Source organism: Pteropus vampyrus, unplaced genomic scaffold (genome assembly GCF_000151845.1).
Source record: "Pteropus vampyrus isolate Shadow unplaced genomic scaffold, Pvam_2.0 Scaffold138, whole genome shotgun sequence".
NCBI classification, from domain to species: Eukaryota; Metazoa; Chordata; class Mammalia; order Chiroptera; family Pteropodidae; genus Pteropus; species Pteropus vampyrus.
In genome coordinates, this window is record NW_011888919.1 from 127436 (window position 1) to 142865 (window position 15430).

At 51.6% G+C, this 15430-nt stretch overlaps 1 protein-coding gene and 1 pseudogene across 1 annotated transcript in view; one reads left to right on the forward strand and one right to left on the reverse strand.

Annotated features, from left to right (window-relative positions):
- Positions 1-6: 6 nt before the first annotated feature.
- SAE1 (SUMO1 activating enzyme subunit 1) overlaps positions 7-15430 on the reverse strand; it is a 52837-nt gene continuing 37413 nt past the window's right edge. Inside the window, exons 8-10 of the mRNA XM_023535206.1 lie at positions 10290-10434; positions 3577-3646; positions 7-184 (exon numbers count right to left, since the gene is read on the reverse strand). Coding sequence (XP_023390974.1) covers positions 92-184; positions 3577-3646; positions 10290-10434 — 308 coding nt within the window. The 3' untranslated portion in view covers positions 7-91. The remainder of the gene's footprint in view (positions 185-3576; positions 3647-10289; positions 10435-15430) is intronic.
- LOC111744667 lies at positions 14199-14317 on the forward strand (annotated as a pseudogene).

A 15430-nucleotide genomic window follows, 5' to 3' on the forward strand; every position in this document is an offset into this window, starting at 1 on the left:
CATTGTCCTCCCTTGCCTGGAGACGCCTCGTAGTGGGAGGGGGACGGGGCCGCGCTGGGGGTCGGCGTCTCCGGGGCTCCACGTCTTGGGTTCACTTGGGGCCGAGGCACTCCACGATCCCGTGCCCCTTCATGCCATCAAAGAAGAAGAAGTTGTTGTGGGGAGGGTCCCTCTGAGACAGCGCCTGCGGAGGAGAACAGGGCCTCAGCGCCAGTGCGGAATGCAGGAAAAAAGGAACAGGAAAAGCCTAACCCAGATCTTCTGCAAGCAACGTGGGCAGACGGTCCTCCACAGGCCGCGTTCACTCCGCAGGGGCCACGTGGCTGTGTGTGGAGCCGTTTCTGTCATGTCTCTCTGCTCTGGCCCTTGGCACTCGTGTGCCCTTGGACGGATCCTCTGGCCTCTCTGAACCTTACTTTCCCCACATAAAACGAAAATAACATCTATCATCATAGGCATTAAAAGAGATGATGCACCTCGAATACTCTTAACAGTGCCTAGCGCGAAGCAGCAGTGCCTGGCAAACGGCAGTAGTAATTATTTATGACTCTTCAACTGAGAAAGGCAGTGATTCATTCCAACACGTCCTAGGCTGCAGCCTTCGCCACCTGAGGGGACACACACTGCCGCAGAAGCGGCTTCCATGAGGAGGCTGTGCCGCCTGCCTTTCACAGGAGGGGCCAGGGCTGGCATGCAGAGGGCCTGGGAGACGTGGTTCAGCCGTGGAAATGTAGAGGGTCTGGTGGGGTTGACAGGGGCACAGCACTTTTAAAGACAGGGTTAGACACCCCGAAATTGCATGCTGAGTCACACGTGTATACGTGTGTACTGGGTTCATAGGTACCAGTGACTTTTCTAAGAGGTTCTGAAGGCAAACGGGGTCACCATTTAAGGGGACCTAAGCAAGCTGCTAGGCAGTGTTTGGCGGTTCCCGGGAGCACCAGGCTGTCACTGATCAGGCGGGCCCGCCCCTACAGGGTTAGAGTGTGCGCTAAGCAGCCTGAGCTTCTGGAACTGAGTGCCAATCCCAATCCATCGCCTCATCTGTAAAATGGGGACATTAGATCTACTTCAAGTGGTTGTTTAGCTATCTGTGCAAGGACACGTGCTGAGCATCCTGAGGTCCCCTTGCCCAGGGCTTGGGTCTGACACAGCTTTGCTCCTCTGGCTTGCATGGGAAATAGCAAATGAACAGCACCCGCCGGCTGGAGTTTCTGGCGAGAACGAAATGCGATTGCGCCTGCAACGTGCCTGGCACAGAGCACATTCTCGAGTGAGAGCTGCTGTTTCCTGCTGGTGCCGGGGGCCCCGCACCAGCCCCCGAGGAGCCCCAGCACCTGGCCGGGGGGGCCACGTGACGACAGCTGAGACCCCTGGACCCCAAGTAACAAGAGCTGACACTGTGACTTAATATGGAGCCTGGTACGGCTGCTGCCACGATCGCTCCTGCTCTGTGCGCGGGGAAACCTACTGAGCACGGGAGGGAGAGGAAGGAGGATGGTTTCAACCTAAGGAAACATGACGTGACGGGGATGTGGGCAGAACACGTGGGATGATCTGGGGAAGGAAGGAAACAAGATGACTCTAAGGGAAGAGACGCTACTGCGCGCCCGCTGCTCCCAGCGGGTCCGTTTTATGAGTGGTCAGACGCTGTCTCAGGAGAGGAGAGGGGTCTTGGCCCTCTCACTGCAGGACGCTACTGCCAGCTGACTGAGGGCTGGAACGTGTCAGTGAGGGGGCGCGGTGCGGACAACACAGAGGGCATGGGGTGACCACGGGGCCAGAGGTCGAGAGCTGCCCCAGCCAGATGGGGGAAGCAGATTCCAGACACACCCGGCAGCCGGGAATGCGGAGCTCTGGCGCACTGGGGTAAACAGACACGGGCTGCGGGAACAGCTGTCCCCAGCAGGCAGCGAGGGGGCTGCATCCGAGGTCAGGAATGGGATGCAGAGAAGCTGCTGCAGTCATTGAGGTCAAGGCCACCTGCCCTGACCCCCACCCCCATCCCCTGTGAAAAACCCAGGAGCAGCTTCTCAATGGGATTTACGGACGTGAACGCGTGGGCACGAGGACAGTGGCCTCGGGTCCATGCAGAGCCGCTGGACAGGGGCAGTGCTCAGGTACGGCGCCTGAGGCACGAGAACCACGTGGCCCAGAAACCAGGCTGCTGAGGCTCGAGTCCTGGCTCCCCACTTCCGTGCGCCTCCGAGCCTCCTTCACACGTCAGGGAGCACGGCGGCCCCGCCCCGCGGGCCTGCGAGGACGAACGCGTCCCTCCGCGGGGAGAACGCGGCCTGGGTGGCACGCAGTGGCCTTGCAAGAAATGTCGTCTACCACTGCTGCCGTGGCTATCGAGGGCTACGAATCCATGCCGTCCACCTCGCCCCTGACGTTTCCGTCCCTGCGCCCTCTCCTGCCGGGTCCCGGACAGTCCCGGACCCCCTAACACAGCTCTCTGGGAGGCCACCACCCTTTCTCACTCTCGGCACATGAACCGCAATTTCCACATCTCTCCGGGCTAAGCGGACGGCGCCGGCCAAGAAGACAGGCCTGGCCGTTGCATGCTCCTCTCTGTCCCTGTCCACAGCACCTCGGTGCTCGTCCTGCTGCCCAGGACACAGAAGGTCAGAGTTGGGAAAAGAAGAAATTGGGCCAGAGGAAAGGATCAGAAAAGGAGAGAGAAACAAGCCTTGCGATGGCAGGATGACCAGAGCGAGCGGGATGTGTCCAGAGCAGGCCCGCAGGCCCCAGGACAGAGCAGTGAGAGCTGGGTCTCCACAGCCTCCTAAGCTCGAACTTGACATGTAAATGGACTTGGAAGATCATTTAACCAGGCACGACTCTGCCCGTACAAGAAAAAGACAAACCATCACTGCAAGTCCACTAAAGTAGTCAAGCAAAAGGCAAATTTAACATCTTTGGGAAAATACCAAAGTCCCCAAAGAGAGTAAGATACATGTGGGGTGTGCTGTGCTTTCGGCAGTCCAGATGTTCTTCTGGAACAAATTCAAACGGACGTGCTAGTGACTTCTTACGCCTCAAGCGAGATGCCTCCCTTTGAGAGGGCCTGTGATACCTGTCTAGCGTGGTCACCGGTGGCCTGTTCGGAGCCCTGTGGGGCCCCACGGGAAGTGCGCCCCTTCCTCCCGTGAGTACCCACAGCGTGCGCAGTGATGAGGGGGAGCCGTGGAGCCACGGTGTGGACAGAGGAACCCCACAGAGGTTCCGGGCACGGGTTCTGGAGTCCCTTCTCAGGGCCTCAGTGGTGTCCCGCCCACAGATGGGATCACGACAGTACCCTTTTCACAGAGTCACAGGAATACCTGGCACCCGTAAGCACCAGATAACCAACCGGCACAGTTAGGGGAGAGCGGACAGCATCCTGAGGGCACTATGTCCAGCTCAGGTGCGGAAAGCTCACCTGGATGGGCTGCAGAGGGGAAGGAAGAGGGTGGGGCATGAAAGGGGGCCGCGTGGGGCGGGGAAGGCAGGCGGGAACGGCAGTCCTGGGCTCGCCCTCCGCACATCTGCCAGGGGTGCAGTGCCAACCGCTTGCTGCTCCGCAGTGACTGTTACCTTGACGATTTCCTGGGCCAGGATCCCGCCGACCACCGCACACACCGGGGCCATCTCGGAGAAGCAGTACCTGGGAGGGAAGACAAGTGGAGTGAAGCGCTGCGGAACGGGAGGGCTGCCGGGTATGGGCCGCTGAACGGACGTCTACCAGGAGGCGTCGATTCAGCAGCGACGGGAATGCCGGCATCACGGCGTGAAGATGACACCCGACCCAGGGGTCGGCAGAAGGCTGGGGAGACCTCTGACCCTGGGCAGGCAGGAACCGCTTCATGACCTTTTTTATTTAGGTTAAAGGAAAGACTAAATTTGTGCTTCCTAAAAATAAGGTCCTGCGAACATCAGATGTGTCGGTGCCCCGGTCACATTCTCGCAATTCTTTCCTTACCCGTAATGAGCAGTGGGTTCCGTGTTATTCCCAGACAAATGTCGGGGGAAGGCCTGTGTTAACACGCAGGAGGCATGGGCAATTTGGAACCCGAAATTAAAGTATGGGGACAGAAAAAGTCCTCACTACCCACACAGATACCAGCCCCTTTGGGCCAGGATCGGGCATCCACAGGACACATGTTAGCTGACACTGTCACCTGCCCCTTCGAAGCACTTGTCTGGGGTGGGGGGGAGGGGTGAACCGATCTTCCACTCCCTCCTCAGAGGAAATGGGCTCTGCCAGTTCCCACCATGGATGCAAAGGTGTTTCTTCGACGAGCACACTGGGACACAGACAGGCTGAAGGGAAGCGTCCCTGCGACGGAGCCCTGCCACCGCGAGGCCATCTCCAGTCCCCCTGGTGTGTGCGCATCCTTCTAGGAATTTTTAAAAGTGCACGTATCTAAACGTGTATAATTTTAAACCCAAGAAATATCAACTACTATTCATTCCGCATTGTAATCTTATGAATATTTAGGCTGTTAAACACTGCGATCATACATCTTGGCATAGCTGTCCAAATGATTCCTTATGGCAAATCCCTAAATACAGAATTGCTGGGTCCTGGCATATTTTGCCAAAATGCCCTCCAGAAGGGCTGTGTCCATCACGGTCCCAGCAGTGGTGCACAGATGCGCCCTTTCCCCGCACCCCGGCCAGGACCAGCATGCCCATCTGCTCAGCCACAGAGGCAACTGTTCCCCCTGTTTATCAAGGTCCATTACAGAACTCTAAAACACATGGAGAACCATACCGAAGAAACACTGATCATCCATAATGCCGCTACTCAACGATAATCAAATGCAGGAATATTAATTTTTTCCCTAAAAAAAAAAAAAACACACCTATTTTCTTGCAATCATCCTATACAATTTAATATTCTGCCTTTTTTCTCTTAAAAAAAAGTATATTAAGTATATCTCGACTAAATGGTAGCAAACCAAACCAGCAACACAGAGAAAGGACTACACACCACCATGAAGTGGGATTCGTGCCGGGAATGCAAGGTTGGTTTAACATCTGAAAAATCAATGCAGTATGTGCCATATTAACTGAATTAAGAGCAATAATCACATGATTATCTCAGTGGACACAAAAAGCATGTGACAAAATTCAACACCTTTTAATGATAAAAACATTCAACAAACTAAAAACAGAGGGAAACTTCTTCAACCTGATAAAGGGCGTCTCTAATAAAGTCACAGCTAACACCATCCTTAATAATTAAAGACTGACGGCTTTGCCTCCAAGTCGGAACGAGACACGGACGTGTGCTCCCACCGCTCTGTTCAACACTGAGCTCCTGGAGGGTCTAGCCAGGGCGATTAAGGAAGGAAAAAGAAACGAGACGTTCAGATTGACAAGGGAGAAGTAACACATATTCAAAGATGACATGGCCTGGAATACAGAAAATACTAAGATGTCCACAGAAAAATTATTCGAATGATTAAATTAATACAGCAAGGTTGCGGGATACAAGAGTAATATACAAAATCAACTGTACTTCTATACCTTAGTAATGAGCATTCCAAAGTGAAATTAAGAATTCCATTTACAATAGCGTCCAAAAGAATAAAATATTTAGAAGTAAATTTAACAATAGGTGTGTGTAAAACTTATACACTGAGGACTCCAATACATTGTAGAAAGGAACAGAAGTCCTCAATAAATGGAAAGCTACCTCCTGTTCATGGATCAGAAGACTTAATATTGCCAAGAGAGCGATACCCCCCACATTAACCTAGGTATTAGGCAAAATCGCTATCAAAATTCCAACTGCCTTTTTTGTAGAAAAGGAAAAATTCATCCTAACTTTCCTATGAGAATATGAGAGACCCAGAATGGCCAAAACTATCTTGAGAAAGAACAAAGTTGGAGACCTCACGTGTCCCTATTTTAAAACTACTATAAAGCTACAGCAGCCGAGACTGTGCAGTATGGGCTTAAGGACACACACACACATCAGTGAAAAGGAACCGTGACTTCAGAAATGAAGAAATACACACACGGTCAATTAGTTTTTGACAAGGGTGCCAAGACCATCGATGGGAACAAAGTCTTTTTAACAATTGGGTCTCCATATGCACAAGAATGAAGCTGGACCGCTACCTCAGACCATGTACCAAAGTTCACTCAAAAATGAGTAACAGACCTAAATAAACGCGAAAACTGTGAAACTCTTAGAAGAAAACACAAGAATAAATCTTTATGACTTCGGATTAGGCAACGGTTTCTTAAATGTGATATGTGAAAAAAGAAAATCAATCAATTGTATTTCATAAAAATTAAAAACTGTACTTTAAAGGATACCACACAGAATGGGAGAAAATTTTGCTAATCATATACTAATAAAGAACTTGTATCCAGAATATATAGAGACTCGTCTAAGACCCTCTGCCAGCAACAAGGTCACAACTCGCTTTACTGTGATACTATGTTATTAAGGCAGTCTGGAGCCCTGACCCCTCACTGTCCACAAGGTCTGCCTGTGTACCACATTACTGGAAAGGCAGAACTATAAGGATGGGACACGGGTCAGGGGCTGCTGGTGGGGGACTGACTAGAAGGCACAAGGGTATTTTGGGGGGGGGGTGATGAAACTTTAATGTATCTTAATTGTGATGGTGGTTACACAACCCTATGCCTTTGTAAAAATTCATAAACTGTAAATAAAAACAAAACACGGACAACTCACAGAATTGTATAATAAAAAAAAATTTTACTATATGTATATTTTTAAAAAATACACAATGAGGAAACAAGAATAAATTTTACTGTAAGTCTAAATAATAAAAATGAAACAGGATGAAAAAAAGGTCACCATAAGAAACAATCTAACAAACACAGAATATGAGCTATTTTATAATATAAGTGGCCTGGACACTTAAAAAAAAGTAGTCAACTGTTCTAGATCGAGTTGGAAAACGTTCTCTATAAAGAACCAGACGGCACCTTTTTTTGGCTTTATAGGCCACATGGTCTGTTTAAACTCTAAGTCTCCCACTGTAGAGTTGTAAAAATTCTACAAAAGCTGCCACAGATAATACATAGATGAGGTGTGGAACGAAACTTTATTTATAAAAACAGGTGACAAGCCATAATCTACCAAGTCCTAGATTTTAAGAGACACAGAACCAAATACAACAAATGAACTCTGTTGCATTTTTAAAGCATCATGCCAGCATCATGCCTCCCTCCCCGAAACTAAAAGCAAAACATTAGCAACTGAATCTAGCTGAGTGGTATCCAGGTTTTCACGACTATATTATTCTTTCCATTTTTCTTTATGTTTATCATTTGTAATCTACACAGGACACTGCACCATTTTATATCATTAACTCCTTAATGCCTTTCCAATTTCTTTTAATATGATAATGAGTAGCTTCTGTACACAAATGTTTGCTCACACTATATCTTTAGGGCATATTCTTATTAGCAAGGAGCAGAATCACTATTCCAAAGAGGGAGCATTTTAAGACTGCTGACACATATTTCCAAAGTGCTCACTAAAAGGGTTGCACCTTTTCCCATCACCTTCGCTAACAATAAATATTACGAGCATTTTAAAAAATCTACAAAGGATTGTATTTTTACATATGCTATGACAGAAAAGGTGTAAGATATAACACCGAACAGTCAGTGGTTTTCTCTGGGTAATGGAATGATGACTGATTTTCATTTTCACCTTTGAATTTATTCTGTACTATCTGATTTTTCCAAAGTATGTATACTATTTCTATAATGTAAAAACCAGTAAGTTCACAAAAGGACAAATATTGTATGATTCCACTTACACGAGCCGCTTAAAATTGTCAAATGCACAGAGACACAAAGCAGATTAGAAGTCAGCAGGGCCTGGGGAAGGCAGGGGAGAAGGTGGCATTTAACGGGCACGGATTTTCAGTTCAGGATGATGAAGTTCCGGAAGTGGAGAGGGGTGACGGTCGCACGACACTGGACGTGCTCAGTGCCATGGGACCGCCGCACATTTATGACTGTTGAAACGGAACACTGCATGTGGTGTGTATTTTGACATGATAAAAAAAATTTAAAAAGTTACACTACACACACAAATTATGAATGTTCATTATAAAAGCATATACTAGTGAAAACCATAAACAACTTAGATGGCCACTAATAAGGCAATGGTTAAATAAATAACCATACATCAGACGATGAACGTTATGGAGCACAAGTGAGGACTCGGATCTCTATTTCTGACACGCGTGAGTCTATGACGGTTGTCATGTAAAAAGTATGATCTCATTTTGTTATTAAAAGAGAAAAATATGAGTAAATGCACACAGAGAAGTCTGTGAGGCTAAACTCAGGCGTCGGCCACGGCCGCTCCTTCCACCTGTTCTGGCAACGGGCATGTTACTTTCACAACCAGAAAACAGAGCTCTGAAGAGAACAGGGAAGGCAGCGTCAAGGACGGTGCGAGCAGATCACAGACAGATGAGGGGGACGGCCACTTGTGCACAGCTCAAGCGAGCGCTCCCTGCTCTGGGCTGGAAGCGGGCAATCTGCAAGGACGGCTCAGCTGCCGGAAGGCCCTATCCCATCTCAGGCCTCATCGCTACCTATCCCCTGGCAGACTTCAAGAGGCCACCAAACCCCTCTTACTTAAAGGACAATAGAGCGAGGACACCTGAGCACACGAGGACCGGGACGAGGGAGAGCCACTTCTGCAAAGCGACGGGCAGGGGGGCAAAGCGCTGTGGGTGGACCACCAGCCGAGCGCTGGGCGGGCCGTCAGTTAGGCAGCATCTTCTCTTTCCGGAAGTGGGGCCTCTGCCACTGGCTGGCGGTACAGAGCCAAGCCACTCATCTAAGCACCCCCACTAGTCACTCAGCTGCACACTCACGGCCTGGCTGGGTCCGCTGGGGCAGGAGCCTTGCGTGAGGCAGAGCAGGTGCCACTCGCTTCTCACGTACCGTCCTTCCTCTGCCAGGGGGCTCCTCCCGACACGGCCCGCCTTCGGCCCGACCGCCCAGTGCCAACTTACAAAGGCACCATGCAGGCTGCTGCCGCTCTATGGCCGAGGGCTCGGCAGGCGGCTCGAAGCCTACTGCAGGTCCTAGCCCTGGCGGGGTTTGCTGGTGTCAAACGAGGTGCCCGGACACAAACGAAGGGACCCTGACTCCCTTTACTGCGGAGAAGAGAACCGCGGGGCGTGCCACCGCCACCGGCCCGCAGCGTAGTGCGACCTGGCCAGGGTCTTGGCTACTTCCTGAAACCTTGGACAAGTGAAAGAATCTTTCTGAGCCTCAGTTTCTTAATTTAAATAATGGGAAAAGAATCGCGTCTCAAGGGAACACTACGACATTAAATGTGGCTCTGTACAGAAAGTCTTCAATACGTGATGCTCCCGTCAGCAGCCACACACGCCTCGGACTAGGCAGGCACTCAGCACCCCGGGCCGCAGCTTCTCACCTACGAGGTGGATCGTGGAGGAGAGACCAGGCACGTGGCAGCTGCTCATGCATCACAGTCGTCACTATCACTGCTACGAGCTGGAGGCGCAGCAGAGCAAGGAGAAGCCCCCCACAGACACCGAAAGAAAACACGACAAAGAGCAGACGACCCCAAAACTGCCCGGAAGGGGGTCCTAACCTCATCCCCGTCTGGACTTCTCCAAGCAAATCCTAAACCTGACGGCGTGTAAGACCAAAGACTGGTCACTGGAGGCGAACGTGCCCAGTGCCCAGGGCGAGGGAGGTGCGGGCGCGGGACGGCCTGCACTGGTAAATAAATCGTCAACGGAGGGCAATGGGCAGCAGCCACTGTGGAGCAAATCACACTGTCCCGGCCCAGCCACTCCCCTTCCAGAAAGGCACCCCGCAGTTACCTGCGCACACACTACAGCATTTGTGGCGTCAGACGCCTGGCAGCAGGGGACTGATTCGACCAACTGTGCCACTCCTGTGCTGGAGTGCTACAGGGCTGGAGCAGGGCGGGAGGGAAAGGCGCTGTGTGTACTGATCTCGAAACATCCCCAAAAGATAAGAGTAGAGAGAAACGGTGCCCGACGGGGCGCGTACACTGCGCATCGCCTCGAATTCTGACTATAAAACACCTGTTAAACAAACAGAACCTGCTCATCTCTATTTCTCACACTGTTGCTATGCCAACGGGGAGGCAGAGGTCTGCAGAGATGGCAGAATGCGGCAAAGGAGGCTCTCTTTGGGGTTTTCGGTCTTCGAAGCATCTCTCCAGCTTAAGGCCAGTACTGAGAGCAGGCGTCTCCCAGCCTGGGCGGAGTGTAACATGTGCCGAGACTGACCTGACAAAGTCCGCAGGGAGCAGCTCGGGGTTAACGCCCAGGGAGTCCAGCACATCGTTTCGGATCTGGAGCAACAGCTCAGAATCTTCCCCAAAGGCGTCGGAGCTCGGGTCTCTGCCTTTGTCCGTGCGGAACTTCAGGAGCACTGTGGGAGGAAGAAGAGAGGCTGAACGCAGGCTTAGAGATGTTACCCGACGTGTTTTTCATTTTCTAGGAGGTATATATTAATTAAACTATGGGCCAAGGGAAAGGTAATATGCTTTTCATTTATTCAACAAGTATGGTCAGAAAGGCAATCAAATAATGACAGAAACGACTAAAATGACCGTGACACGTGCCATGACAGTGTAACAGAGGACCTGACATCTGTAGGGTGTTGTCAGATACAGCTCCGCCGAGGAAGCGACGACCGTGTGTGTGTGTGTGTGTGTGTGTGTGTGTGTGTGTGTGTGTGGCCCGGCGATGGCCCGGAGGAGAGGTCAGGGGCAGGAGGCACGCATGCTGGCACCAGTTCAAAGGCTGCCGCAGCCAGAAAGGCCCGCCAAACGCTCGGGCTCATCAGACAGCAAGTCATTACAGACACAACCTCCCTTAGTGCAACGATTATGTCAACCTCCAGAAATGGTTTAATTTTGATTATGAACCAGAGAAAGGTTAAAATGATGGCAGCAAATCAGAGCTACTGTGTCGTGAGATCCTAACAAGGCTTGAATTTTCAGCCCAAACAAAAAGACACAGGCAAGAACACGATCGGACTGATCGAAATACAAACACCTCTTACTGCCACTACGCCCCGTCCACGATGCTCACTGCGCGCTGAGCGGGTGACATTCTTGCTCCCCACGTGCTCCCCAAGGCGGGCAGACAGCTGGTCTACAGGGTTATACTCCTCCCCCATCACACAGAGCAGAGGTACAGACACGTGGATCCCTAGGCGCTCTGGGTCAGCACGTCATACCTGGAGGGGGCTTTACAGTTTACAAAGTGCTTCCATTTAAGTCTCATCTGTATTTGCTGACTGAAAAAGTGAACTTATTTGTAAAGTTCTATTCTCTATCAGTACAAGGGCTCTTCCATAAAAATTAACTTCAGGTGGTGTGAAAACAGGAAACTGACATGAGGCTCTTTAAAAATGCAAGCATTTGGAACCCACCCCAGAAGAAAGAATAAACCCTTCTTTCTACCTGTTTTAAGACGCACAAATAGTTCTGGTGATGAGCAGCCTAGGCTGAAAAGCACTCTCCAAGAAGCAGTACAAATTCATTCATTCATTCGACCCGCAACAGCGAGCCCTGTGTGCCTGGTGGACGGAGGCACGAACAGCACGAAGGCGAGCGAGTGACTCTTGGTCTCTGCACGTGTGAAGGCGTTGGGGGGCGGACGGGGGGCTTAGGGGCCACGACAGGCAGCTCCACCGAAGCCTGAGGGAAGTCTATGAGTGGGTTATAACGTGTTCGGAGAGGACCCCAACTGAAGAGGCCCAGGTAAGAGACACGGCCCGCTTCTGGGCTCCGCTCTGCTCAGTGCCCAGCATGGGGCTCTGCATGGTGGAGACTTAAGGGCGGGGGACGCGCACGCTGCAAAACACCTGCTTGCTGTCTGGGAGCGTGGCTCTGTTTTTCAAGACAGCTCCTAGAATCCTCAATTCTACCTGGCCGCTTGGCAGCCAACTCAAGGGCAAGGCCCATTCGGACGCTGGCTCAACTGATCTGCCTGCACTTCAGCTGAACTTTGAGCCCTGCAGACGTGCTGCTGGGATCCAGATTCAGAGAAAACAAACGTGACCAAGTAAGCAGCGGAGGGCAGGTGGAAAAGACGGCAGAAGAGGCGCTTAGTCCCTGGTTCAGACCGAGGAATCTAGAAATCTGCTAGTCCAGCCAAAGTGGAGGGCACTCCGAGCAGACTGTACGAAGTCGGCCCTATTCCTGTCAATCACTCCCGAGAAGACACGACCACAAATAGAGAAAGTATCGGTGCTGTCTGAGCAGATGAAGGAGGCAGCGCCAAGTGCACGGTCCAGGGCCAGGGGAAGCCACGCAGAGACTGATGGCCAACCGTCAGGGTGGCGGGCAGCAGCAGGGGTCCCACAAGTGCCTCCCTGTGCAGTGCTCTCGTTTCTGTATCTCTGGGCCAGAAGTTGTAACTATTACAGGGACAGAAAAGAGAGGACAATTTTTCAGCCCTCACCACAAAGCTTTTCACCTTTTGGCTAGGAAATAGAAGCTCTTGGAGAAAAACTCAAACCATCAGGACAACAGCAGAAGCAACAGCGCCCACTCCGTGCCAGGCATCACCGTCAACTGCGCATATGTGAACACACACGCAGACGAACTGGTGAGGGAGGCAGGTCCTCTCTCTCTCTACGGATGAAGAAACAAGTTCAGAGAGAGTAAGCGGCTTGTTCAATGTAACTGCCACTAAGTACTGGAGCAGAAGTGCCAACTCTGGCATTCGAACCCTGGGCTTCTTAACCCTGACTGAATCCAGGGGAAAGGCAGGACATTAGGAGCACAGCCCGAAGATTCCAAGAGGTCTGGCTCTCTGCCCCCCACCTCGGGAGGACCCCCACTTGACCACATGTTTGTGCATTTTCCAGAAGGGCCCCGCCCTCTCTTAAACGGTCCATCAATTTTAAATTACTAGTTCAGTGGGTGAGATGTGGAGGCACAGGCCACATGAACCCTGCCCATCAATCTTCAAAGTAAGACCAGTTTCATCTCAGAAAGAAATCAGATGGCACTAAGTGGGGGAGCGAAGGGGCCAGCAGCTGGCCCCGCTGCTTCTCTGGGCCCCTCGCCTGTCTCTGGTGCAGGCCGCCTGGACGAGGGCCGGCAGGCTGGCACCGTCCAGATACCTCACTGACCACATCTGAGGTCCTCTCAGGGCCTCTGGGAAGGCGGCCAGTCCGTCCGGGCACTTATTTGCAGCAAAGCAAACAGAAGCTGTGTTTTTCACTTTTTCGAATGTCAGCACTCCAGTTAGCAGGGGCAGAGGGGGGTGGAAAAAACTCGCGTCCTAGACAGGCAGCAGCCCCAGGAGCGACCCCAGTCCCTGCCGAGTTCTTGCTTATTAAACTCCCCTCTTTGTTCTCCTCTCTGACCCTCCCAGACAGCCAGACACACACACATCGCTGTTGACTCTGCATTTCTGGAGAGCACCTCCCCACCGTTTCCAGATTGTAAAACTAGCCCATTAAGATCAAATACCGTCAGGGACGGCGAGCTGCTCTGCCAAAAGATGACTCATCGAATCGTATCAAAACACGGCACAAAACCAGAGTCCCAAACTTGATTGACTTCATCTGAACCTTTTAATTAACTCAGGCTGCTGCAGTCCAGGGATGACAGGCTGGTGTCTCTTCTGAAGTTCAGGGCTTGCCCATGTAACGGAAAAGGCAAACTTTGAAAAGGAGAAACTAAGAATCTTCTCACGTATTAGAAAACTGCGTACTAATATACTGTGAATATACTACTTTTGCAAAAATGACACTCAGATTCAAATTTAATCTGAAACAGTACCAGATTAGTGTTATAATAGGAATGTGGAAAGCAACATTATTAATCGCTGTATTTCTTTGTCTAAATTTCTTATTGCATTTAAATAGCGGAATTGTATTTAGCATAATCGCTAAGGCCACAAAAAAAAAAACAACAGTATTTTTTATAGAAAAAAATGAAATCGATGTTGCAAATTAGCCTCAACCCAATCACTATCTCCAAAAATAGCTCAATTAAGGGGAAAAAAGCCAAATCTATATAAAAACCTCAGTTGCCTGACTGATGCCTAAAGCCTTCTGTTCCAGACAACCTTGCCCCAGTCTCTCTAGGGCTCCCCATCCACCCGGGATACCCCATCTCCCCAAGCTGGCGCATGCAGTGGAGACACATGACCTCCAGAAATAGCCAGGGAGTCTGCAGCCATGTCCCCCTGAACGTGCCCGATCTTATCTGGTCTCGGAAGCTAAGCAGGGTCGGGCCTGGTTAGTTCTTGGATGGGAGACCACTTAGGAAGACCAGGTGCTGTAGGTGTTTAAAAAAAAAAAAAAGAAAGAAAGAAATGGCCAGAGAATCGGCTCCACTCCTAGTGACACAAACTTCCAAGAAAACGAGAAGTACAGTCATCCCCTTAGCCAATGGCCTGTCTTCCAAGGCAAAAACACCAGGTTTGACATTTAGTCAGTTGTTCACTCGACACACAAGTCCTGAGTAGCGACTTTGAGCCAGGCACTGGGCTGGGCAGGGGGGAGCGAAGTGCACGCTTGGCCCCCTCGGAGCGTTTAGCGAGGACGAAAGGTGGCAAGCAGAGAAGGAGCGCTCAGAGAGCATCGTGGGGCAGGACTGGTGGTCTCCCCGAGGAGCCGGGTGCCCCTGCACCAGCTGGAGCCGCCCCGTCTTCACGGGTCCCCAGGCCCGGTCACAGCCCCGCTGGCCTCACACCGGGTCCCCAGGCCCCGTCACAGCCCCGCTGGCCTCACACCAGGTCCCCAGGCCCGGTCACAGCCCCGCTGGCCTCACACCTCCATCTGCTCCCAGGCTGCTCTTTAGGGCCCACGGTGTCCGTAGAGAGCGGTGGGGAGCACAGCTGTGGGGCCAGAATGCCTGGGCCGCACCCCCAAGCTTTCCACTTCCTGTGACCCTGGGCAAGTGACGACGCCCCCGAGCTTTCTCCCTAAAATTGGAATCGTAAGCGCACTTACCTCACGGGCTTTGAGGGGTAAGTGAACTAGCAGATGTAAAGCACCCAGGACAGCGCCAAGTCCAGTGCGGGAACGGGACGGACGACGAGCTACAGAACCGCGGCCCTTCCTCTGCCACCTCCAGACACCCCGCTGGCACGCCCCCTGGAGCTGACGGACCCGGTCACGCGGAGGTCCCTCCGTTAACTGTGTCACCTCCACTAGTTCAGCCATGGGCTCTGGACGACACTCTCCAAGCCCCGCTCTCCCTTCGCGGCTCTCAGTCACAGTTTGCGATGCCGCGGTCATCTGCGTAAATTCACTTGTACAAGGACTGACTTGTCTCCTCCGCTGTTTGTGCTCAGTGGGGTAGAGGCCATATCTGTTTTGTTCACTGCTACCCATTTAACGCCTCGCATGGCCCGCCCTCTGGCAGGCACTGAGAAAGCATCTGCGCCACGGGAAG